At 41.0% G+C, this 26,898-nt stretch overlaps 2 protein-coding genes across 3 annotated transcripts in view; one reads left to right on the forward strand and one right to left on the reverse strand.

Annotated features, from left to right (window-relative positions):
* Positions 1–1,832, forward strand: part of LOC109483287 (slit homolog 3 protein-like) — a 4,549-nt gene extending 2,717 nt beyond the window's left edge. The window contains exon 2 of the mRNA XM_019786281.1: positions 850–1,832. Coding sequence (XP_019641840.1) covers positions 850–1,832 — 983 coding nt within the window. The remainder of the gene's footprint in view (positions 1–849) is intronic.
* A 223-nt stretch (positions 1,833–2,055) lies between these two features.
* On the reverse strand, positions 2,056–17,272 carry LOC109483443 (transducin beta-like protein 3). 2 transcript variants are annotated; one of them, XM_019786474.1, is made up of 26 exons: positions 17,189–17,272; positions 16,859–16,910; positions 16,401–16,496; positions 15,864–15,908; positions 15,353–15,500; positions 14,788–14,872; positions 13,984–14,076; positions 13,285–13,438; positions 12,527–12,626; positions 11,936–12,147; positions 11,402–11,543; positions 10,800–10,858; positions 10,498–10,604; positions 9,903–10,044; positions 9,397–9,468; positions 8,934–9,023; positions 8,637–8,672; positions 8,488–8,520; positions 8,198–8,268; positions 7,673–7,829; positions 6,931–6,989; positions 6,450–6,553; positions 5,921–5,992; positions 5,548–5,706; positions 4,285–4,375; positions 2,056–3,031 (listed from the first exon to the last, which is right to left on the reverse strand). In XM_019786474.1, exons 1-26 carry the CDS (start codon positions 17,215–17,217, stop codon positions 2,491–2,493), a joined length of 2,949 nt encoding a protein of 982 aa, XP_019642033.1. In that variant the 5' UTR covers positions 17,218–17,272; the 3' UTR covers positions 2,056–2,490. The 2 variants fall into 2 exon arrangements, with proteins under 2 accessions (XP_019642033.1, XP_019642034.1); XM_019786475.1 differs by lacking the exon at positions 8,637–8,672 and having other exon boundaries at positions 8,488–8,556.
* Between the last annotated feature and the right edge of the window lie 9,626 nt (positions 17,273–26,898).

A 26,898-nucleotide genomic window follows, 5' to 3' on the forward strand; every position in this document is an offset into this window, starting at 1 on the left:
CATGCCATGCAGTGTTATACGCAGGTAACAATACCTGTCCTTGCTGCTGAACACTTACCCATGTTATACAGCGTTGTACGCAGACAACCATACCTGTCCTTGGCACTGAACAGTTATACAGCGTTATACGCAGACAACCATACCTGTCCTTGGTGCTGAACACAGTTATACAGCGTTATATGCAGGCAACAATACCTGTCCTTGGTGCTGAACACAGTTAACAAGGCAGGTTTATCGTTTAATTTCAAAAACTGTAGTGTATGTCGTATGGAGCTTTTGCACGTCAATGCTCTTTGACTTTTTTCTATCCCCCACCAAAGACGTTATAGCGATATAGATCCCATGTAGTACAGTATGCTACTATTTGGCGTAGGCGTGAAAAAATTACACCACGCAGTGTGTAAAAAAAGACGGATGAATATTCCAAGGCTAATGCGGTCCGCAAGTCTGCCATCTGATGGTAGAGACAGCTGGTACAGAAGTGTATTCAACATTTCTATCCAATTACAACGTACTATCTGAGCTCTCTTTGTCCAAGGCAAGTACTACATTGTATTGATGTAACTTTCGTGGAAAAGAATCATAAATCCACAAGACGTTTCTCTTAAATTGTATGCGCAATAGCTACAAGGAACGCATATGTAGGTCACCTGGTATGGACTCCGGATCCTATTCTACGTGTGTGCAGTCCGAGACCTGCTATTAGAACAGCTATTAGTTACATATCCGAGGACTTCATATGAACCACTATGATATGCTTGTCACTTATAATTATCGTCTCAAATTTGGGACTGATTGCTATGGATGATCACACCTTGCCACAAGGATGCGTGATTTCTGACCCACCAGACGATACAGCAGCTTCACAGTTACATATCATCTGTCACATCGGAATTGCTGACCGTTACCAGGGCAACACTGTGATACCACAGGGACTACCGCCCAACACAACCACTCTGGACTTCGCCTTAAACCACATCAAGAACCTTCGAGAATTTCCCGTGCTGAAAAACCTTATTGTACTGAACCTGGCATGGAATCGTATGGAAACGTTGGACTGGCTTGTACTTCGCAACGTACCGGCTTTGCAAGACCTCTACCTGAATCGCAACAGGCTCGTGGAGGTGAACTTGGGCGCGGTCATCAAGGATCTCCCGAATCTGAAGTATGTGAACTTGGCAAACAACATGTTGGCTTCGTTTTCCTCACACCAGATAGGCTTACCCATGTTGCGTTTGGTCAAGCTTCAGTACAACCCACTTCGCTGTGACTGTACAATGCAGTGGTTAGTCAACAGACTGAGATGCCAGCAAGAAACAGTGACCTCGCGGGTGCTAGCCACCTGTGTGCAGTGTGACACCTGCGTGTTCGGTGCCATGCAAGCTGACGACATGGTGTGCGCCTCTCCGAGTCACCTGGAAGGCCTGCCACTGTCAAACGCCTCACACTATCTAACGGAATGCAGAGTGGTGCCGACAACTGCCAAGACGACCGAACTTCAACCAAGACTGACTCAAGGAGTTACATGTACTGTCAAACTTCCTGGGGATCGTCCAGAAAGTACAACTTCACCTGGAAACGATCTCCAGTCATCCCCTTTGAATTTCGCTCCTGCAGGCAAGCCTGTAACATTTTCTTATAATGCCACAAGATCTGCGACAACTGAACGAATAGACGCTAAAGAACCGCATCTCGGAGTCCGCCATATCGCAGTGATGTTATTAACTCTGATTGTCTTGATATCACTGATAATCAGGAGGTTCAGATCTGGCGGTCCCGTTAGGGTGGAAGAAAGAGCTGGTGCTGATAATATCAGTCTTCAGCAGATGTAATTATTTTCCGGAAAGACTCTGTTTTTCGGAAGTGTGTTTGTGGCTTACATATAGTTTGTGAATACATTGTAGGTGATTTGAAAGCAATAAAACAAGAAGCTATGAAAGGCATTTCCATATTTGGTATGTGGTTAGATGTTGACCTACATTAACATGTGTAATAAACAGCAAATTAAGAAAGAAATGAATCGATAAAAGTAAAAGTAATGATAGAATGTCTAGCTTTATTGGAGCTGTGTTTTGATATAATCTAAACTCATGTATATCAATGCACCATGTATATGTATCAGTATTATCTTTTAAATTCTATAGCCCAAAGTGTGATAGAAATGTTACAATATCAAATGTAGTTTTTATGAGCTATAGACATTTGGCAAAGTAACAAAAGTATTATATTCTGTCAAACTTCTCTGGATTTTTCTCACATCCAACTTAAGAAGAAATTTCTTGTACAATAAAGTTCTGAAGAATATTGACGTTGCACGTGGGTCTAATGATTAATGTGATATAGCCCTAGACACTAGATTAGTAAATGTCTTTATTTATATCTCTTGTACAAGGTCTCTACAAAGTAGTGAAAAAAGGTGCAGAAATTAGAACCAAGTACAGTAGACCTGAGTACTTAAGTCACCACATGGTGTTAAAGAAAGCTTCTTGCTTATCTGGAACTAGACTTTCTTCTCTTCTTGTTTGAATAGTCTGCAGTTTTAACAGGACATGTTTTGTTTTTCTGTCCCTGTTTGGCAGAGGGTTTGCCCTTTGCGGGTCCCTTAGTTTTGTTTGCGTCTGATTTCCGCATGGCGGCTAGGACGGCGTCCCAGTCTTCTTCTGAGCTGTCTTCTTGGCTGGAGCTTTTCTTTCCCGTGGATTGTCCAACACTTTTAGTATCGCTACTTTGCTCAGTTGTATCTTCAGTTCCTGGCTCCAACTTCACATCTACAATCATGACTGGTGCGTCTGTGTCTGGCGACAAATCAGACTCAGAGAGACTCTCCTCTGATGAAGAATCGGATGCCGCTAACTCTTGGACTTGTTTTGTTGGCTCAGTTCTGGTGATGCCTTTGTCTGTGTTGATTTGCTCAGCCGATACGTCAGGCTTCTGTTCGGTAGGGTCCGAAGAGAAAGCCACGCCTCCGTTGCTGGTGTCCTCCATGTTTATGTCTTCATCAGTTTGCAAAGACTGATCCGGCTCGGTAGATCTACAGGGGAAAAAAAAAGTGCATTATGAAAATTATGTTGGGTTTATTAAATACTGAAAATGCAGAAACTTTTGCTTTGGTTGCAAATTCACAACATTGCAGATTCATCTGCAAGATTACAACATTGTGAAAATCTCCCTTTCCCACTTACAGTGAAATACATAGGGACTGTGAAATGCATTTACAGTAGAATATATGCAGTCGAACCTGTACTAGCAGTCACCTCTGTATAGTGGTCACTTGGCCATAGCGGTCAGTTTTTGCTGGTCCCTTGAATTTTTCCCATTGACGTAAGCATTAAGAATTGTGTCTATAGCGGTCGCCTGTTCAACGCGGTCAGCGGTCAACCCATTCCGGTCCTGCCGGCTATCAACACGGGCGATAGCGGTCTCGGCTGGCCGTAACCCGCTAAGCACCACGGCCGTAACACCACCCCACCTCGGGCTACGGCCGTTATAATGAGCCTTGCGATAATTTTCCGGTCGCTACATTATTAAAATGTAAACTGTGTATGTGTATCAACTAGTAAGTTTCTGCATGTAGCATATCTCTGGGTGTTGTAATGACATTACATCAACATGCTTCCGTATAAATTTTGTTTGTGACTGTAGTGGCGTCAGGTGACGTAGTGGTAGATCATTCGACTGTGAACTGGGAAAGCCGGGTTCGATCCCGAGTCGTACCCGGTACATGTCTGAACATGCGCCCGACGTTGTATCCTTGGGAAAGGCACTTTACACGACTTTCCTCACTCTACCCAGGTGTGAATGGGTACCTAACTTCGGTTAGGGAAAGCCGTATTGAGGTCACCTTGTGGCGCCCAATGACAGCTGCACAGACCCTTGCGGCAGTTCCACAAAAATGTAAAACAAATATTTACCAGGTGTATCATTATGTGTATTATTACCATTTGTATCATCTGATTGTAAACCCTGCATCAATTCAGCACTATAAGGCTGTGATTGCCCGTTTGATGTTTGGTCAATAAACCATTATTAAATTAGCATGAAAGTTCATCTGTGTTGGTACAAATCATTATGAAATAAAACTTTAACTTCCAACACTAGATATAGGCATGTATGACCCGCTACTATGGTCACGTGGCTCTGACGTCACGTTCCAAGAGTAGACGGGTCCATTCCGTGAACAAGGATGATGGAGTCAACCGAAAATTTGGGGTAAGTCCCAATTCTATATCTAGTGTTGGAAGTTAAAGTTTAGTCTTTATTTCACATTATTAAATCAGTTCTAACCCCTGCTCTGTGGCCATCCTCATCTGCTGCCAGGTGTACTCCACAAACATGGACTGCTGCAAGAGCCGGTTCAGACGCTGGAAGTGACGCTCTGAAACATGACATCAGAAATTTCAGACTTACAGGAAGTACATGTATTGATGTGTTTCCCACCAACCTACAGTCTACAGGCTTTTAAATCAAATGTCCCCCGCCATCTCTTGACATAGCCATGTTTCTCTCATCTTTCTAGTTCAATGCCGAGAAGTTGTCGTACTATAGGCAAAAAAAATATATAAAAATTGTATCTAAACCACAGCTTCCTGAACCCACCCCACATCGAACTTTGATTCCTAAGACCTTTGACTTCCTGTTGTTCTGCCTGTCAATCTTCCCTAACCATGTGCTGTCAACTTCTGTTCAGACAGAGACACGAACTCACAGTTCAGCCACGCAAAACAATACTTCTGGGAGAAACTAGTCCAGACATGGAGCAGTTTACTTAGCCAGGTTACTAAAAATATCATAACTCATGAGTCCTACATCCTCTCCTACTTGCAGAGAGGATGTAGGACTCGGGACCTGTAATATATGTAGGTTTGGTAACCAGGCTACAGTTTATTCACTGAGGGAGGCTATGCTTGTGCATGTACACATGTATGTGGGGTGAAATTGTACCCTGCTATTGGTGCAGTAGGGCACATTGGATATCCACAAGGTGTTTTCTATGTGCCCTCAGCATGTCATACAGAGATATGGTGCACTGTATGGTCAAGAAAAGCAGAGGGCAAAATATTCTGTGCTTGTGTTTGAACTTTGAGTATAAAAAAATTCAAACATAAAAAATATTCTAATCCATGAAAAAACAGTCCTTGTTTAAATCATTACCATCTTGGCACTGTAGATTGACTTGCATTTCTTTTCTGCAGACTTATATGTGTATGTGCATGTGCATATTGTGTATGTGTATGTGTATGTGTATGTGTATTGTGTATGTGTATGTGTATGTGTGTGTATGTGTATGTGTATGTGTATGTGTGTGTGTGTGTATGTGTATGTGTATGTGTATGTGTATGTGGGAATTATACTGAGTTGGTACACAATATATAATAAATTAAATTCAAAAGTTATGGTTGACTTAGAGGGATTCAAGGACTCAGATTTGGCTGAAATCATTGATGTAATTAGATATTAATTATACTGTAAAACAGTTGCAAGTTGATAGCAACAGTGGTGAGAAAAACGTCCAGGCCTACATTTGTACAGTACATGTACATTCCCTACCTGTATAAGGCACTAAGCCCTCGATGGCAGTCTTGATGCTGGGAAACTGGGCCAATTGGTCTGGGGGGAAATGTTTCAGGATGATTGATAGAACAGCCTGTGCCTGGTGGCAGTTACGGGAGTTGGTGTTCCACTGGACCACGAACTTTAACACAGCATCTGTAAGCAAACATGAGACATACGTTTTATTCAGGTTAGTGCATGTAAAACTGGAGCACTGGGTTTACATTATACATGTACATTGTAGGTGTATGTGGATATTGTGTATACCAAGGTATACATGTACATGTAGACTTTCCCTTCTAACTTTCCTTTTGAAGTTAACTTAAGCATATTTTTTTCTACATACATTTTTTATCTACTAATTACTTACCAATCTGGTCCTCTCGAAGTTTTTTCAAAGTCTTCTCCAACTGGGACTTGCCTTCAGGTTTTTTCAAGATATCTGTAACAAAGAGTGTTGTTGCATTATTTAAGAGACCTGATGGACTTATTTTCTGTTTAAAGCCCATCACACATTCAGAAACTTCCCGACAAGCCAACCTTGCTGCCATCCTACTCCTAACCATGTTGGGGGGAGTTTGCCAGTGTTTGGGAAGCCATATTTGGCTATGTTTGACGGGCTTAATTAACCCTTGTCCTGCTGGAATTCCTGGCACAATATTTTCAAATAATTTGATGTCTTAATCAGGTCACAGACCCTTAACTTTGTTTGCCCCGCAGTACTAGTGGCGTAATTACTTCCGCATTCATTGCGTTTTGCTGCGGTGTGATGTGTTGCACGAGAAATACTCCCAAATTATACATATACAGGGCACTATACAATGTATACATGGTACTGTATTTGCAACCCATACATATACATATGGGTCCTGCAGGACAAGGGTTAAGAGAGAACCTACCTGTTACTATGGTGAGTACCCTGTATGGCTGTTCCAGTGTGATGGCCAGGCCGATCGCCTTCAGGAACCTTCCCTCATGGATCAGGTTGGAAAGTTCCTGCTCTCTGCAAAATAGAGGAATCCCAGATTTTAGACTTTTTTGTTGTTGTTGTTCTCATGGATTTATTGAAACCCACAGATAGAGAAACCCACTCTAAGAGCAATACTTTCGTACCTGGAAGTAACAATTGTGGATTCTGCATATTCTATATATTAACACTCAAGAATGCACTAAAACACAAAGATTTTATGACTGGTAGAATTTAAAAGTTTTTTTGTATAATATATTTTTAGTATTAATGATTTCCAGCTCTAGCACTATCAGTTACTACTATTCTTTTGGGTCTAGGACAAACAGCAGTTACTGTTTACTAGTCATAAGGCAGACTCATTTGCGCCCTTATTTCTAAGATCTACATGTAGTGATGTTGACATGACATACTTAAGGATGAGCTCCTCTGTTTTTGCCTTTTCTTCTTGCTCTTCCTCTTCTGTGACATCCTAGAACAACAATAACAAAAACATCCTCAAATAATACATAATACGTGTACACCACGTAATGTGCATGCTGGCAAATTTTCAGTCAGTTAAACAAACAAATACAGACTGTTCAGGATGAAAAAGGTCTTCACAGATGTCTGTATAATTTATGTATGTGGGGTGAAATTGTGCCCTGCTATTGCTTTGGTGCAGTAGGGCACATTGGATATCCACAAGGTGTTTTCTATGTGCCCTCAGCATGTCATACAGAGATATGGTGCTCTGTATGATCAAGAAAAGCAGAGGGCAAAGCTTAATAAGAACCTGTATCTAGTTGAGCTGACTTGAATTTATCCTATTCTAGCTCTGGTTTGTATCCAAGCAGAATACAATGTAGTTTGGCTTCCGCTCCTATTTAAAACTTTTGGTCCTTATGTTGTGTTCTGCATTGTTTTGGGAATCAAATATTTATCAGAAGCAGTATAACAGGGAGTCAAACTTTCGAATGCCTAACATACGAGTCCCTTTTCTATGCCATTACGAGGACTGTGTCACTCAGAGCATGCAGCTCCGGATTTAAATTACTTCCACCCTCCATAAAACCATTGCTACTTAGACACAAAACACACAAACTGACAATTCAGCCTCCCATAAAAACTTCCATCCCTGGAATAAAATAGAATTAAAAAAAAAAAACACCTCACCTTCCACATGATGATGTTGGAGTCTGCGGCCCCGGAGACCACGCTTGTCTCGGTGCTGTTAGCAACAAGCGCCCAGATCTTGTCCTCGTGTTGGTCAAACGTCTGGACACACTCGTTGTTCTTGATGGTCCAAAGTTTTATCAGTCCGTCCGACCCACTTAACAATAAAGAGGACAGGAAATGTTTTTATTTTAAGATTCAAGGTCACTTTATTGAACATTGCAGTGGGACCACTGAATTACGACCAATTTACAAACAAAGTTTAAAAACAATTCTGCATCTGTATCTGTGAGTAGCCGGTATAACTGCCCTTCGGGCCTTCGGCGTATAACACATCTGATTCAGTAATTCACTACAAACAAATGGTATTTAACATTAATAAGATGCATTGGCTATCTAAAACTTTGACATTTGACATATAGAAACCAACAGCAGCTAATAACGTCAATTACATTCCTTTGGCTAAAAAGAGGAAGGTTGAAAAAATTGATATATGTTTGTAAATAGAAGAATAGACAGACTGACCTTGAGAGCAGCTGTGCGCCTCTACTGAGGAAAATCACCTTCATGACGGAACAGTCATGACCTTCAAAGGTCTACAAAACAACACAGTATGGTCAACACAACGGTCATGTGGAACAATTTTAATCTCAAAGCAGATGTTGGGGGTTGAAAATTGTCATGTTTCTGACCTCCATAATGATTGTATTTTCTGACAGCACTCCATTCAATTTGCTTAAATTGTGGAAAAATAAAAAGCACATCAGAAATGTTATGATTTCTGTTTGGAGATGAGACAACTTTTTCAGACTGACCTTCAAGCAGGTGAAGTCAGCCAGCGACCAGATCTTAATGGTTCCATCAGCAGAACTGCTGGCAACCACCTGTAATGAAAAAAGTGAGTAAGTCAATGGGAATATTGTTTTTGCTCTGTTTCCTTTTCTCCAAGCACATACAGTAAGATCTTAATGGTCCCATCAGCCGAACTACTGGCCACCACCTGTAATAAAAAACAAGAATAGTAGATTTCACCCTATTACCCATACATACACTGCTTTGCTATATGTTTTTAGAGGGGGCAGACTAAAAGGTCTGACAAGATTGGTAAAAATCCCAATCTCTCTCAAAGGTCACAAACCTTTACATACATAATACATGTACAAATGCATACTCCACACATCAAATCTAAATACCTTGTTATCTACATGTATGTTACTGATGTGCAAAAGAGATCTCTGAATAGCCTCTGAAGTTGCCTTACCTGGTCCATAGGAGAGAAGTCCACACACCAGATGCCTCTCTTGTGTCCTCGCAGAGTCCCGAGTACGTGTAGGTCCTGGGCTCTCCACAGCTATATAACAATTGACAATAACAATAACAGAAGAAACATGAATAAATGAATGAACTTTATTGCTGACCAGTAGTACATTGTGGTGACAATGTGATCAATACAGTATTCTGAGAAACTATTGCTACAAGAATATGAACTTAAACAACATATGTCATGATGTACGTTAAGCAGTTCTATCTGTTACAATACTTTCTCTCTTTTGTAACACACATGATCATTTTCTGATGTGCAATGCCACCTGGCAGTTGTCATTCAAACTGCATCCACATCCTTACATGTATGACTATGGATGAGAATGTGTAAGGCACACAAAATGTAGACAGCTGTGATAGCCTGAAGAATCTGTATAATGGACAGAAAAAAAAAATCTAACCTTGATTGTGCGATCCTGCGACCCTGTAGCCAACAGCTTGTCATTGGGTGACACGGCTATTGAGTTGATATCCTGCATACAAGTAATACACATGTATATAATATATATATCACAATTAGTTGACCTCCATGTTAATTAACTAGCAAGATCACCTCCTCCATGTACCTACCATGTAATCGTCGCTACTTGGAAATGATACACCCAAACAAGTCAACCACCCAAAAACAATACTTCCATACCTGAAAGTAAAAGACAACAATCATTCTTAAAAACCAGCACATCGGCACATCTTACTGTGCTTTGTCAGAATGTCTCATTTAAGGTTGTATTTGCATATTCAAAGATGACATCCTGTCTTTAGTTTTGAAGTGTTGTGTCGGAGAAGATATAGTCTACAACAGGCAAAATTCTGCTGCAACATTGACCAAACATACAAAAAAAAAACATGTAAAATCTGGGCTGTAGGCAGGTGCAGTATTTCTGCTGATGTGCCTTAAAAACCACACCTTTTCGTGTGCCCTCTCTGTAGCAGTAGCCTGTAGTTGAATGGGAGTGTGTTCCACTGCTGAAAGTTCTGCCTGAGGGGGGACGGCCCACAGCTTCAGTGTGGTGTCCACACTTACACTCGCCACAAACACAGGCTTCAGTCTGTCAACAAACAAATAAACAAACAAAATATTACTATGTTTTGTCCATAGTAAAATGGCACACAATGTATAGAATTCAACTTTAAATTATCAAAAATTCCTGTTATGTCTTTCATGACTTACATACAATCATATCATGTGATTTTCTATATGAAGCATTTATGCTATTTGTTTTGGCATCATTTTAAGTACATTATGAGTATGCATTATAATCAGTTTTGGATACTACAAAAAATATTTCTTTCAGGAATCTACATTAAATGAACCTGGTTTTCAATAGAGATGTATTCAATACTTGCCTTTTAATACTTGTTATCTTATCTTTCGATACAACAATCTTGTTCCAACAACAATTTTGTGCAAATATCCACTCATCTGCATTAAATTCGATAGAAGTAATTCTGGTGTTGGAACTTACAGTTGAACCTTGATTCAGTAGATAATTTCTTTTTACCTTGCACATGCCACTGCACTGACTGCATGGGTGTGGCCTGTTCCCATGCCAACACAATGGACCTTCCCAGAAGTTGCATCAAACCTCCACAGCCTGATTGTGTTATCCTGCAGCAGGTAAAAACAGAGTTTAACCTACAGACACAATTCTTAATGCTTGTGTTAATGTGGAAAATTTTCTAAGGGACTAAATAGTGGTCACATTGGCCAGGTGGTCCTTATGTAGAGGATTAATTGTAATACTATATAATATACAATACTCAATGTAACTTTTGTGATATTTTTTAGAAAGCACAGACTTACCTTAGAACTACTGGCAAACATCTGGCCTTTCTTGAACACACTCAGACTCAATACAATATCTGGGAAGAAACATACATGCAAAATGTATTGTGGGTCCAGTTAAAAGAAAAAAAAGTCAAACAATAAAGATAACATTTACCTTCATAATCATATACTAACAAACTACTGCTCTGTTTTTTCTTTAACTCAAACACATTCATGTACAATGTATATGGTGAACAGCCCCTCCAACTCTCACCAATTGCTACATAATGTAACCCAACACCACAGTCTGTCTGCTACAGCATCGTTACCATGGTGATAGACCTCTAAGTCAAGGTCATTGACCTTACTTTATGTGCTTGGAGAAGAAGAAACAGAGCAAAAACAATATTCCCACTCTCTGACTCACTCACTCACTCACTCACTCTGACTCACTCACTCACTCACTCACACTCACTCACTCACTCACTCACTCACTCACTCACTCACTCACTCACTCACTCACTCACATTCACTCACTCACTGAGCTCTGCATGCCCTTCCTGGGGGTGTAGCGCCTCTGCATAAGGTCCTCCAATATTCCATCTATAACATAAAGACTAGACTTTGACAGATCTTACCAGTGTGCCCGTACAGTATCTGACAGTCCATCGTCGCCAGGTTAAACACTCGGACCTGCTCGCTGTTCGTCGCCACAGCGATGTGCGAGTCATCCTCTCCCAGAAACTTGATGTCCAACACTTCATCATTGTACCCAACAAACTGTAGACCGTCAAAATAAAACATACTTTATTGTTTAGTCTTTCATCTGTATTTCAATAGGGTTCAAAACATTCCTTTTGTCTGGAATTACCTGCACCAGACAAATTTTACATGCACCACTAGTACTCAGCATTTAGGAAGTATATGTTGTGATCTAGTCACAGGCTATTTCAAATGTGTTGACAGCCACTCCACGGAGTAGGGCGAGTCCAATGGTGTTAGTTCTTAGTCCTTTTGTTGACGTTGATCAAATGTATTAGATTTATGAATGTACATGTAGATGGCCCAAATCGCGATTTGGAACAGATCAAAATCCAATTTGAGCCATTAAAATTCACAAAATTTGACCGGTTTAAACTGGATTATGTGAACCTGTTCGATCCGGTACAAACCTGTTTTGTCAGACTGAAGTCCTGTAGTTTGTAGAACAGGATGTTATGATCGTATGTGACCGTAGCGATGGTGTCTGTCTGTGTGTTCATCAGCGTCTGAGTCAGGAGGTACGACTGGTCCGGTTTGGACTGGTTCTCACCGGTCTCTGCGGAGGGTCTTTTGTGGGAGAACACGCACCTGGATTTCTGTGAACTCCATACTTTCAAAACCCCTGGAATGGTACAGATTCAATCAATCAATCAATCAATCAATCAATTAATTAATCAATCAATTAATTGAAATCAATCAATCAGTCAGTCATACAAGACATATATTTCAAACAGTACTGCGGACATTTTTTGTCATTTACTCCAAGCAAAACGATAGCCTGTCCATATATTATATATAATAAAAGCTTTCAAATCTTTCGCTGTCGTATCACAATATAGAATCCTACAACTTATTTACTTACTAGATCCACACCTTGAATGTGTTACAACAAAATGTACAACATAAATGCAACAGCCCTGGTATAACAGCCTCAAGTCTGTCCTTCTGGGGGTGTTTGTTTCTAGGTTATTTACCAGCAAATTACGTCACGCCCCACTCACCTTTGCTTCCTGCTGTTACAAAATGGAGGCCATCTTCTTTCTTTACACACAGTTCGGGGAAGTCCTGGTGTTCAGGTAGGAGCACAAGAGACTCCAAACTCTGAAAAAAAAAATGTTGAAGAAGTGGAATCTTTTACTATTTGATATTTATGTCATACCAAAGCTCCAATTTCTCCTGTGCTGATCTGCATATGCAGGTGGCTTTTCCAGCCTAGATATACATGTATTTCTATTATGCCAGTTAGTATAGATGGACTGGTGCTGGTTAGTTGCAGGTAGACATAAAAAATCCATCAATGAAGGTTAGACATCCAGGTAATACGATACGCCAAAAAACAGTTACTCAAGCAACTGGATATGATTTTGAAAACGTCAGACGTTTCAGCTAGTATCCACTAGCTTTCGTCAGTGACTGAGAGACCAGAGGGGAAAGCAGGTTTATAAGCACAACCTATTGATTGATATGCAAATAAAGTGAAGACAAATTTTTTGGAAGTCGAAAAAAGAAAGTCAGACAAGTCAAGACAAGATGATGCAAATTAGTCTGAAAGCTCCTGTTATACAGAACAGGAGCTTAAGTGATGTCTGTCCTCGGGGCTGGGAGACATCAAAAATACCTGCAGAGCCCTAATTTTACCAGCACTAACTTACATCATTTTGCAGGTGGTACTTTTAACTGTGTGTTAGCAGTGGAACATAATCTATTATTATTATTACAGAACACTGGGGAAAAGGGTCACGTAAGAACATTCCTGTACCTCAAACACTGGAATGGTTTTGAGTACTTGAAACTTGGTGACGTCCCACATGGTGACGATGTTGTCCCTGCCTGCAGCCAGCAGTGTTTTCCCATCTTGTGTGAACTGTAGGGATGTCACTGTGCTGTAGTGTTTGTCCAACAAAGCTATGCACCTGGTAAAACATAGGAAAGGGAACTTGTATCTATATGTGTGTGTGTACAACCGGTACAACTGCCCTTCAGCATCACATATCAACTTAAAGTTAGATATGATTGTATTACATGTACATGTCAGTACCTGTGTGAACTCATGTTTTGGTGTGGGTGCATTTGTCTACTTGTTTGCTTCTGAGTCATGTCAGTAGTTGTCATAGGCAGTGAGGGGCGAAAAATTTACCCAGAGACAGACAGGAAGGTTTATTTGGAGTTCAAAATGGTCTGTGGGAAAAATGACAATGGAATGTGCACAGAATTGATCAGATGGTCAGAATGTCACAATTATGAATGAAACAAGAAGTTCAAAACAAATCTAAATACATTGTGGAGATGTAAACATTCAATTTCTTGTTAGCATTTTGTTTCTGACCAAGGGAACTACTGAGCCAATCACAATGATAATAAAAAGCCTGAGAATCTCCCATTTCTTACATTATTAAGTCTACATTAGAGCTGAAATTATGTAGTACATGTAAGATAGCCTAAACCTAAAGCCACTCACTTGCTGGTGTTCAGGTCCCACACATGGATCTTGTAGTCACTGGCTGCTCCATACACTTGGGCCTTGGTGATGTCTGGATGGAAGGCTACCACACTACCATAGAAAGAACAAAATCATTTTAAACTTTCCAAAGAAAAAAAATTCCATTGAAAATAGTCACTGAATTTACTTCTTTAGAACCCAATAAAATTTTTTTGTGCTAAGTACATGTATAAAGATGTCAAATTGTTAATAATTTTGTTGCATTTTATTACCATTGGTTGTTTGTAAATAAAGTAAAAGTATACAAATATTTGAAGGGATGGCAGCCCCCTCTCATTGGTCAAACCGATGATTGCCAAGCTATCATTGGTTGAACTGATAATTGTGATGGACAGGATTGGTCTATTTTGACCATTTAACATCCGTGACTGCAACATCATCATCATCATCGTTCATCCTCCGAAGAGGTGGAGCAGACAAAGTTTGATCTCCAGAACTGCTTGTCGTTCATTGCTGAAATAAGTTCCAGGCCCTTCAAGCCTGTTTCAATTTCTATAATTTTGGACGTCCAATTCTTCTCTTCGTATCAGGGTTCCAAAAGTAGAAGCTTTGACTGGCTAGTTATTCACTACGTACAACATGACCGGCCAAGCTTAGTCGTCGACATTTAACTACTGACATTTAACTAGTGACATTTGGTAACGATCCGTATAACTGTTTGTTTAGTAGTATGTTTCCACCATGGTGTATTGAAAACTACTGCAACAGGAAGGTGTCAAAAACTGGTCCCACGACAAATTTCTGCCAGGCCTTCAAGTTTACCTGAGCACCCCCTGACACCCCTTCAGGTTGTGGGTACAGTACTGCTGGATCACGTGCCACACTTTGATGGTGCTGTCTGTTCCACCTGCAAGGTCAAAGGTCGAGGTCAGTACAGCTCATTCTATTGCATTGCTTGGAATAACTTGAATTTCTTTCAATTTTGCTACAGAAAAAATATGTACCACACTCCATACAATAGTGACTATATACTTTTGTATATGAAATGCCTAAAACAAACTCACAAGTCACCCACCCAAAAAATACTTCCACACTGAGAAGTACCTAATATGTATAACTGTAACAGATACAGACTCGTATATTAAATAGGGAAATACATTAAAGAATGTTTAAATCTTGGAAACTACATGTTACAGAATAGTTAAACCTTCATTGTTGCCGCTGACATATATTTTGTATGCACGATGACGTTATTCATACATGTACAATGTATTTCACTTTGTTAGATCTTTAGTTGTAGATGACCATACAAAAATCCCTGTACTTTTTGTTGAGTCAATAAAGAATCTCACTTTAACCATGTTTGGGCTGACGACAATGTACCCACCTGTGGCAAGCAGGGTGGAGGTGGTGTCAAAGGTCATGTAGGAGATGGGGCTGATGTGGATGGCCCTCCATGTGCGGGTACAACTGGGCGGGGAGTCTGTCCAGTCCCACTGACGCAGCAGCAGGCTACGGTGGGCTGTCACCAAATGCTGTAAGGGAGAAGGGGGCACAGAGGACAGGAACATGTATTTTCACCATTGCCTGTATCTGTATATACCTGTATCTGGGGTTTGTCATGCTACATAATGTATTCTCGCATTTCCTGAGTAAACCAAGTAGTGGATTGTATACATGTAGATATTGCAAAGTATATTAATTGTTTTTGTCTTGCTGTCTGTCTGTCTGTGTATAACAATGTAACTGTGTAGCTTTCATACCATTTAGTACTGTCAACTTTCAGCTATAGAAATGATGGTGTAATTCAAGCATTTATGGGCTTGTGAGTTCTTTCCTGTATAAACTATTTAGCTATTAAATATGATCCAAAGTTACATGTAAGTAGGCTTTTCTACCTTGTCATCTGGGCTCAAGGCAAAACAGGACAAGTCATCATCATCCTGAAAGGGAAAACATGGAAAAGTTAATTCTGTCTATTCTTGCCACCTGTTATTACAAGAAGACAAAGGCACTTGTACAGCATACATGGAGTTGCATTGTACATGTATATATAGGTATAGGCCTCAGAAAGAAAATTTTGTTTCCAAAAAAAAAACAAAAAAAACCCCACTAACCCAACCCTTCTTTTGGTTGAACCAGTGGCAAGACCATGAACTTTCAATCTGATGAATTCTAAACCGTCTGAATCAAACATATTAATCTATATTTTTTCTCAATTCCCCACATGGAAAAATGGAGGGACTGGTACTGGGGACAGTTCTGGTAGTGTTGAATTTCACATTGTTAAACTGTATTTGTTGGATCACTTCAGCAAGAAATTTTTAGAAAATCACTACCTAAACTTAAGACTGTTATCTTGTTATGACTGAAACTGGAAATAAAACATTAGTTTCTGTAGTCCAAAGACATGAAAAGAAAGTAAGATGTCGGACCTGTTGCACAGATGTCTGCACCTTGCCTGTCTGAACATCCAGCACCTGCACCTTGGAGCCACAGGTGCAGAACAGGTGCCGGCCATCTGCAGACAGCTGAAAAATTTGCATACCATTATTAGCATCATAAAATTCTATTAGCATGATCAAAATTAATCTGTGTTGGGTGTTAACTTCAATCCAACATAACTTTGCACCTGCCTACCAATAAATTACTGATGTAATAAAACTTGATTGCTCCTTTCACAGAATTCTTTTTGCACCAGCATTAGCCGTATTACCCATTTATATAAAATATAGTAAAACAGACCAGGTTTTGGTTACGCACATCTGTAAAAATACATTTAATATATCAACCTAGAGTTAGTTATCGTCATATTTTCCAAATTTTGACATGTGGCAAATATATAGATTTACATGTCGTGGATGGAGGGATGAAAGCCCGTTTTAATACTTACCTGTACTTTTCCTCCAGTGAAGAAAGGTTCAATCTTCCCTTGGACTGCGAAGCTGTCAAGAAAGAAAATAAACTTTCATAAAGACAAATATGACGCCTGGTTTGAAGGAACAAAAGTACTTAAAAACTTTACTAGCACGTGTTCAGAAAACGTGTATGCACGTGCGTGCGTATATTCAACTAAAACAGCCCACCGTAGAGAACGTTCAATGCCATTACAGAGTCCACAAACACTTCTACAATAAGATAAAACTATGTTGAAAGCTTAACAGTCAACAATACCGTATCAACTATTCAAAAGCCGACTAAAAACAGAAAAGGACTGGCTTACTTCTTTTTCTGAACTTGTGCGGCGGCCATGTTTGTGTTGACCTCTGACCGGAATAATCAATGCTGCCACCTTGCGACATTGATGTGTCAATGCAAGTAAACGAACTACAGAGGGGGGCTGCGAGGTAGTGGAAAATATTGGATTATAAATTTAGCCTTCTGAATTTTTTCAGCGACAACGCACACTCAAATATTTACCAACACATAAATCCATAAGGTAGCTCATTAAAACACAACCGCGTCGGGAAGATTAGGCCACAGCATGTAAAGTTTATGGATGACATCCTCCGCAGACTCCACTAATGTGAGCGGGCGAAAAAAAAGACTCAATAATTGTACAAATGGTCTTAATTCAGTGAGAACATCACGGTGAAAGAATGTGTTAGTTTACGTCTGCGAGCATCGAAGGTAAAAGATTACTTGCTGTGGCCTTTCTGAGAACGGCTGCTAGTCCATCAGCCCTCTGACAGACACTCTTTGTTTTTGAATTCCGCGCATGACTGTGACATACAAACGACAGATTAGACTCACTTGGCTGTACACTGAACACCAAATGAACGGTTATCACCTGAGGGCAAGTAAGACCATACAGAGCGAGCTCACATGTAAACTTAGATGCACCTAGTTCAACCATGACTGCACAACAATGAAGACGAGTGTATTAAGACAAACTCCTGACGTTCAGAACTTTTCAGACTGAAGAGACAAGATCTGCCAGCCAGCGATACTTCAGTGAGTCTTTTTGTTGTTTCTCAACATCATACTTGAGGTGTCGTTTGTTGATTGAACCAGTTAAAAGATCGCACGCAACGTTGAGTCAAAACAAAAGGGCAGCTAAGGACAATATCCGAAGACACTTGTAGTTTAAGTTAAGTTAAGAAAGCTGTATTTGCATAATTGGTATCAGTATATTTTCCACCTGTCATAAATTAGATAATGTTTCATGTATACTGGAATTCGGGGTGCGAAGTCTATGTTCGTCCAGTCACTTCGGGGTGGGGTGGGGGTGGGGGTTATTGCCTTTATCCAAATAAACAACAACAACAAAATTACAAGAACTATACAGTTTACACATTTATAGGATTTTCAATGTCTTTATTCTTAAAAATGATGGTTTTCTTAACGGAAAAACAACAACATTGGCAACTCACGCACAGGTGTTAAACCAAGTGTATTTTGTACCCTGACGTGAAACATAAGACAAAGTATGGCCTCGAGCGTTTAACTTAACGCCGTCCGATTTGCTGTGTCACTGCGAAGGGCACGGACCTGTTAAAAGTGTAAACAGCGGATACTTCATCTTCATCTTTGCTGGGGCTCTGAGATGTTATATGAGCCCCGGCTACACCCCCATGTAGCCCCTGTTGGGGCACTTTAGGGGGGGGGGGCTTGGTCTAAGGCGCGGGCAGGCCTCCAGCCTGGCCCGGAAGGACTCAACGGTGTGAGCCATGATAAGCGGGCCAGGCAAGGCGTTCCGGCCATTGTGGGATGGTGCGGGGGAAAAGAGAATATTTATAGACGTCTGTACGTGTATGGGTTGGTATTTATACTGATGGCTCCCTCGGGTACGCCCTTGAGCTGGCCTGAGCAGGTTATCGGTAGGGATATTAATAACTTTGTGAGCTATTTTGTAAAATGTTATGAGGCGGGCTTTCCTCCTCCTTTCGGAGAGGAGGGGCCACTGCAGGTCGTTGAGCATTTGTGTCACGCTACCAGTCCGCTGGTAGGGTCACTCGGGCGGCCCTGCGCTGGACGGCCTCCACCGCCTGTATCCCTTTGGTGGTGTACGGGTCCCAGACGGTGGCACTATTCAAGTGGGGCCGAACCAGCTCTTTGTAACAGGTGGCCTTGACCCGTGATGGACAGTGGGTCAAATTTCGCCGAATGACCCCTAGGACTTTACCAGCTTTGCTAGTGGCGTGGTTGATATGGGATACGATAGTATGCTATGGGATAGACTTGATTCAATTTACTATATTAAAAGAATGACTTTGAAAATGTAGTTTCGCTGCCCTGAAATTGAACTACAGTATACTAGTATGTGATGCAGTTGTGATGGCATGGAAATACTTGGCTGCTGTCACTCCCACTCCATACCCCCCTTCTCGAGATTAGGATCAGCGGTTCTACCAACCGCTTTAAGATGTCTATCAACTAACTTTTCAGGACAGCAACAACAGACGTTACAACCGTAACAAGGTAAGACAAAATAACAAGAAAACTTCATGCAGAACGGAGACTGAGACAGACTAAGTTTGGCATATAGATCCACGATCTTATACTTTATCCTTACACCTTCGACCTTTTAGCATTAGCTAAATTGAACAGGTCTTTTCAAAATTAATTGCAAAGGATCATGTTTATAGTAGAGCCCTCTTACATTGAAAGATCAAACAAATGCACGTTATTTCTGGGTGCATGACTCCGGCATTAACAAGTGATTAGCTTCACTTGGCTGGTACACTGACAATAACACAGGTGTTTTACCTGTGGGCAAGTACTACCAGTAGTAAGACAATAGACAGTGCGAGCTCACATTTCGAACTAGCTAGACTCACCTAGGATTTCACCTAGTCCAACCACTATTGCACAGCTGTGAAGCACAGTGTTAGATGACCTCCCAAATTTTTGCAGGGATTTTCAGACTGAGGAAACAACATCTGCCAGCCATCCATACTTGTGTAAGTCTTTCCTACGTTTCTCAACAATCCTACAAAATAGCCGATTATAATTGTACGAGTGAAAAGATTGTTAAAACAGTCCACAATCTACAAGTTTGGTTCACTGTACATGTGTGTCGCATCCAAATGGCGACGAGTCCAACTTTTATCATGTAAATTTGTCTATACAGTATCACTGTTTGCATCAACGGTCACGTACTCGAGGTCATGAAAACCGCAAAGTGCCTTGGCGTTACGTTCCAGTCAGACCTGAGATGGGACACTCACGTTGCATAGGTAACAAAGAAAGGGAGCCAAAGACTTCACCTGTTATGCCGTCTCCGACAATTTAACGTGCCTGCAGATGACCTTGTAACAGTGTACACTTGCTTTATTCGCCCTGTATTAGAATATGGGGCTCCTGTATGGCACCCAGGTCTCACGACAACGCAGAAACGCGCAACCAAAATCATTCTTGGCCACAACCTACCCTACGACCAGTCATGCAAAACCCTGAACTTACAAACTCTGCATGACAGACGGGAAACCCTGTGCCACTAGTTCGGCAAGACCCTGTCCAAGTCTGACACTTACAACCAATGGTTACCTCAACAAAGGGGCAAAGTCAGCGGGAGGGTTACCAGACAAAGTCACAAATTTGACCCATTGCCAGCACGTACTAAACGCTACCAAAACAGCCCTCTACCGTATATTGTTAACCTGTTAAACGATGGCATTTAGTTTAGATAATTGTGGCATTTAGATTATTAATTGGTATCTTTGATAATTAATTTGTATCTTTTAAATATGTAACTGTACCTTTTTATATATGTATTGCGTCTTTTAAATATGTATTCCATCTTTTAAATATGTATTGTCACCTTTTCGCAGTTTGTAAACTTTTAGAGCGATTGTTTATGTCAACTTGTGAAATTTGTATATGTACATGAACTCGCAATTCAGCTCATAAGCTGCGATGAGTTTGTTTTCGCACAATAAAAAAAATAAAACATTCTAACTGACGTGTCGGCTTTCAAGAGAAAGTGTCGGTCGTCCATGCGCAACAGGTTCAACCAACATTTCAGTGTGGACATTCCGTGCTCTTGGGTGCTGTCGTGTGGCTGCCGCGCTAAGAGGCCCCGTTAAGTTTAGATTTTTTGCCTTTTTGCCTTCGCCAAGAAGGTTATGTTTTCAGGGGCGTTCGTGTATGTGTGTGTGTGTGTGTCTGTCTGTCTGTCTGTCTGTCTGTAAACACGATAACTTGAGAAGGCCTTGATGGATTGTCTTGATACTTGGTAGGTGGGTAGGTCTTGATGAGACCTCAAAATGATTAGATTTTGGACCCCCTAGCGGCTTGTTATGGTACTGCAGCTGAACTTCCGGTTTTGATATCTCATGATCTAGACATGCTACGGTGATGAAATTTAGATGGTAGGTAGCTCTTGTGCTGGGAAAGAAGTGACGTGAGTTTAGGCCCCCTAGCGGCTTGCTCTGGAACTGCAGGGATAAATTCTTGAAAATATTCAAAAGGGGATAACTCAAGAACCGGTTGACGGATCGTCGTGATTTTTGGTATGTAGGTAGCTTACATGATGCTTAATATAATTATGTGACTATTATGCAAATATGGATGTAATTTGCATAATTTATGGGGAAATTCTATAAATCAGCTGCATTCCATGATAGGACAATTGAAGCTTGTGACATTGGTAATTGACAACGAGAGAAACACAGGAAGATGTTGATTATGCTAATAATGACTTAATTTGCATAATTAATGAGAAAATTTTACAATTATGTATTATGTATACAATTACAGAAATGCTAGAATGCATTCTTTGTTAATATAAGACTGTCTTTTGGTTGAGATTATGATAAAATGATATAATTCATGAAAATTAGGTTCCTATTTCTTAAATCAGGGGAGAATAATCTAATCTAAACTTTGTCAGTTATAAAGATTAACATCATTTGGCGAAGGTATGAGATCGGGGAACTCTAGTTTATCATATTTTTTCATCATTTTGTCTATACAGTATCACTGTTTTGTATTTTTCATGCACATTGTCACTGTCTATCTATTTGTGGGCATGGTGGCCTTGAAAAGGTGCACCTGTTCCACCATGCCCTCCATGTACATATGCATGTGGTTAATTGTAATAAATAAATAAATAAATAAATAAAAAAAATATGTCAGAAGGCACACACAAATGTCAGAGCTGCACATGGACTATCTTTTGGTAGTCCATGGCCTAAACATTCTTCGAATTTCAGATTCAATTTATACACTGAGTCTTGGGCCTGTACAATGATATGATACCAGAAGAAGAGTAATTTACCAAACATACCAATGATTATTAGTTGCTCCTATGTCCGTCACATGAAACCTTTTTAAGAAGGTGCTGTTCAAAGGAAAATACAACATCATTCAGAATTTGTTCGTTTAAATCAAGTGTACAGGGTACTCAGAGCTATTTACCTTGTGCATTGTTAAACCCTGGTGTTTGTTTAACGTGACAATTTTTTGTGTGCCAAATTTAGTCTAATTCCAATTCATTTCTTTATTATTAGTACTTTGTAATACCTGCCCCTGGCCGCGTGGCACACAGACTGAGGCCGTGTGGTGACACTGAGAGACAGGGGATCTGGCACCTAATTAATCACTTTGATCCCCGGGGGTCCCAAAGATCCACTAGTATGACTGATGAGGCCAAACGCGTTTTTCTGACTAGAAAAAGATTATGAATTTATTATTAATTCCCAAATGCTCATGTTTTTGTAGGTATCGTGTCCTGGTCTCGAGAAACACAGCTGATAGTGCCATGTTGTCGTTATCAACTGTTTCTGCAACAGCCAGAAGCCAGCTTTAGGATCACTGTTCAGGTTGGTTTCATGTCTATAGCTAGAAGATCTAAATCAAAATACAAGTATAATAAAGTAGGATACAATTTATTTTCATTACTCTTCTGAAAATGTGTAGTCCTTTCAGTCATACAAACTGGTTGCCGAGATAGGTAGGCAAAATGAATTATGTATGCTGATGCGAAAATGACAATGTTATCGCATTTCTCACATCAATACTGTCTTATACTAAGAGCAATATGAAGATTACCCTGATGATTTGGAGGGGATGGGGGTGGAAAGAATATATCTGTCCAGCCGGCAGAAGTACAAAATAATTTGGGGTTCAGATTTTTGCCCTTGACCCGGAACTTTCATCATTACCAGAAATCGAAAGTGAACTAATTGCAGTGATGAATGGATCTAACTTAATATTATGTCTCCGACAATTTCGAGCAAGAGACAATTCTATATCATGGCGGCACAGGAACACAAAATAGGCTTCTACTGTGCCCCCCCCCCCCCAGAAAAAATTATTTAATGATAGAACAATATGGCCACTATTAGGCATTATAATTTCAATGCCATCAACATAACGCTATTACAACTATTCATCAACAAAGACGGAGGACGCCACAGACTTTCAGCAACTTACAATCCACCGTTCACAAAGTCAGCGGGGGATTGCTCGTTCCTTGACAAAGATTTGAGCTGTACAGTCGAAAATTTGGGTAAGGCCAATTTCTTGTGTTGGAAATTACAGTTGAATATGGCCAATACTTGTCTGATGTGTGATACTAGCTGCACGGTTAAGTGTGATAAGTTCCCAAGCTTTAGAGATTTAGATAGAATAAATTCGAATTCCTCATGAAACTTGACAAACCATGTACAATTAGCTCAATATGCTCGTACATCTTTAACTGCGTCAAGAAGCGAGAAGCTGAATCTGTAAATAGTAGATCACATTAGCATGTATAGTATGAAAGTGTCATTACTGTATTCTTTTCCCTGTTTACCCATAACCTGTACTTAGCTTGTTAGAGTACAAACGTACAATAAAGGTCTTTCATTCATTATTGTGGTTGCAACAGCAGCAGTATGCAGACGTGCCGCATGACGTGCCGAGCTGCTGCAGTCGGTATCCTCGGCCTCCTGTGGGTCGTCACGGCTGTCTTCACCTGCCCGGAGAGATGTGATTGTGACTCTTTCGGGCGAGTTACCTGTGAACGCCTGGGGCTAAAATACGTTCCCGAGAACATACCATTTAATACAGTTTCGATCGTCTTGAGCTTCAACAGCATACAGAATCTGTCTGATGCGGATTTCGCTAACCTCACCCGCCTGTATGAGCTTCATCTTCCCAGCAACGGTATCCGCGTTCTCCATGGCGGAGTCTTCTCACATCTCAAACATCTGGTGGTACTGGATCTAGGTGGTAATCATATAGCCGATCTCCCGGATGGAATATTCGCAAATCTGACCAGTTTGTTTTATCTCTTCCTGTCCAACAATAACATCTCGAGTTTCCCCGCTGGAGTTTTCTCACATCTCACCCGTCTGAAGTGGCTGTATCTATCTGATAATCATATAGCTGATTTTCCACAGGAAATATCCTCACATCTCACCCGTCTGGAGCGGCTGGATCTATCTGGTAATCATATAGCTGATCTCCCGGATGGAGTATTATCACATCTGACCAGTTTGGGACAGCTTTTGCTGTCCAACAATAGCATCTCGAGTCTCCCCGCCGGAGTTTTCTCACATCTCACCGATCTTTTAACGCTTGATCTACGTAGTAACCAAATAGCTGATCTGCCGGATGGGGTATTCTCAAATCTGAACAGCTTGAAACAGCTTTTCTTGTCCAACAATAGCATCTCGGTCGTACCTACTGGAGTTTTTGCAAGGCTTAGGAACCTGAGAGAGTTGTATTTAAGGCACAATGATATACAGAATCTGACCGTGGAGATTTTCTCAACGCAAACTACCCTTAAAACCGTGGATCTGTCTGACAATCAGATTGACATTTTCTCAGCCACAGTTTTCTCCAACCTTGCCAGTCTTACCAAGTTGCATCTGTCGAGAAACAACATACATACTCTGCCCACAGACATCAAACGCCTTCCTCACATGACTAGCCTTTTCATAGCTGGGAACCCCTGGAGGTGTGACTGTAGTTTACAGGATATAATGAGTTCGGTGGGTGTGCGCGGTTCAATTCGCGATGACCCTACCTGCAGCTCCCCTCCCCACATGGAAGGCCACGTTTTGACCGACGTTGTGTCAGGCAAGATTTGTAACGGCCGCGGAGACTGCACAACTCGAAATGCAGAGGACACTTGTGCTTGCGGCGTCGGCTGGGCTGGTCTCTACTGTGACAGAGGTAATGTGTCAGTATTTACACAAGGAATCATTACTCAAGCAACTGGATAGGATTGAAAACGCTTAGACGTTTCAAGCATATCCACTGATTTTTGTCAAAACCTATCCAGTTGCTTGAGTATCATTTCCTACTTTTCGTCAAAACCTACCTATCAATTTGCTTGAGTAACTGCTTTCTTGTGTATCATATGAAATGGATGTCTAACCTTCGATTTTTTTTTACATTCTTAGGCTATATCTATTTCAAAAAGCTGCCAAAAAACCGGCAATAGCCTAGAAGCATCCATAAGAGCTAGTACAAAGTGAAATAGCTTCCAGCCTTTTCTTCCTGTAGAAACATAATATTATTTCATGACTTTTTAAAGTTTACTTTGTTATTATTACTTGCAGAAGTTAATGTGGCCATTGGAAAGAACGCATCACAGAGTTCCACTGTACAGCCATTTCGAGGAGCTGAAAAAGCCGTGGATAATAATGACACTGAGTGCGCTGCCACAAGTTGGGAAGATCAGCCATGGTGGAAGGTGGATCTTGGAGGTTTTTATAAAGTCAGCCGGGTCAGAGTGCTGGGTGGCTCCGCCTCTCTGACTGGTAAGTCGTTTCTGCATGCAAGGTTGCAGTTACATGTTGTAATTGTACATGTACATGTACTTCTAGCGCTAATGCCAATGCCATATATTTTGCTGACATATTTTACAGGGCATTTGGAAAAAGCAGGAGATGTAATGGTGTGGGTTGGTCCGAACGAGAACTTCACCCAAAACGATCAGTGTGGACAGGCGTACATGCCTGTGGGCCGGACACGGACTTTTCGACGCGAGGTGGTGTACTGCAACCCGCCGGTATTCGGGCGTTATGTGTCGGTGCAGGCACTGCAACAGGACAGCACCAACGGTAGCATCGTTTTGGTACTGTGCGAGGTGGAGGTCTATGTTTCAGGTAAAATATTTAGATGTTTACCTTCGACAAGAAAGTTATGATTTTGGTGGTTTCGCGCAACAACGTTGGAGCGCGAAACCTTCTCTCCACGGCAAAAACTCCCTCGGCAGCAAAATCGTCCCTCGCCTTCTCCCCTTTCCTTTTCTTGGGCTAGGGGGTGGTCTACTAGGGGCCAATATTTAGGCTAGTTTCTTTCAGCCCGTTGGAAACCATATCCGTTTTTGTTGCTTTTGTTTAAAAAAAATACCAGTTTGTTATGTTTACCTTCTTCCTCCGTTCCAAAAACACAAGGCCAATAACCTAGATCAGACGGCTGTCTCCATGGTAATTGGTGCTGTCGCCAACACCCTGTGGTGTTGGATTACATTAACTTGCCAATCTTGGAATAGTCTCACCTTTTTATATAGTTTTGCTTCTTTTTTTCATCTTAAGATATCTGCTGTGACGCTACCATCGCCCTCCTGAACGGCCAGATCACCGCTACTGGAGACAGCTTCTGCTCTGGGAACGACATCCAGTTCTCTTGTGACCCTGGGTACGAGCTTGTCGGCAGATCTTTGCCCGCCTGCCAAACGAACGGGAGTTGGAGCGGAGAAATTCCGACTTGCCAAAGTAAGATACATGTACCAACCATTATCTATTCTATCTAACTTTACCGTCATTATTCGTTCGGTTGTCTAAAATATACTTGATAATTACCATGATCATCATTATCATTGGGCGGCTGCAGAACGAGATATTCCGACATGCCAACGTGAGTTGATGAAAATAGAGAGAGAGAGAGAGGGGAAGAGAGAGAGAGAGAGAGAGAGAGAGAGAGAGAGAGAGAGAGAGAGAGAGAGAGAGAGAGAGAGATGGAAAGCTTCCACAAGAGAGCAGTGCTTAAAGG

The sequence above is a fragment of the Branchiostoma belcheri genome, unplaced genomic scaffold (genome assembly GCF_001625305.1).
Source record: "Branchiostoma belcheri isolate BF01 breed outbred unplaced genomic scaffold, Haploidv18h27 scaffold64, whole genome shotgun sequence".
NCBI classification, from domain to species: Eukaryota; Metazoa; Chordata; class Leptocardii; order Amphioxiformes; family Branchiostomatidae; genus Branchiostoma; species Branchiostoma belcheri.

Bases quoted from the DNA above. Each gene is read 5' to 3' on its own strand.
- LOC109483443 (XM_019786475.1), bottom strand. From the start codon at position 17,217: ATGGCCGCCGCACAAGTTCAGAAAAAGAA. The intron at 8,557-8,933 runs GTAAGGCAACTT...TTTTCATTACAG, and splicing joins ACTTCTCTCCTATGGACCAG to GTGGTTGCCAGCAGTTCTGC. The intron at 8,269-8,487 runs GTCAGTCTGAAA...GTTGTTTTGTAG, and splicing joins CTGACTTCACCTGCTTGAAG to ACCTTTGAAGGTCATGACTG.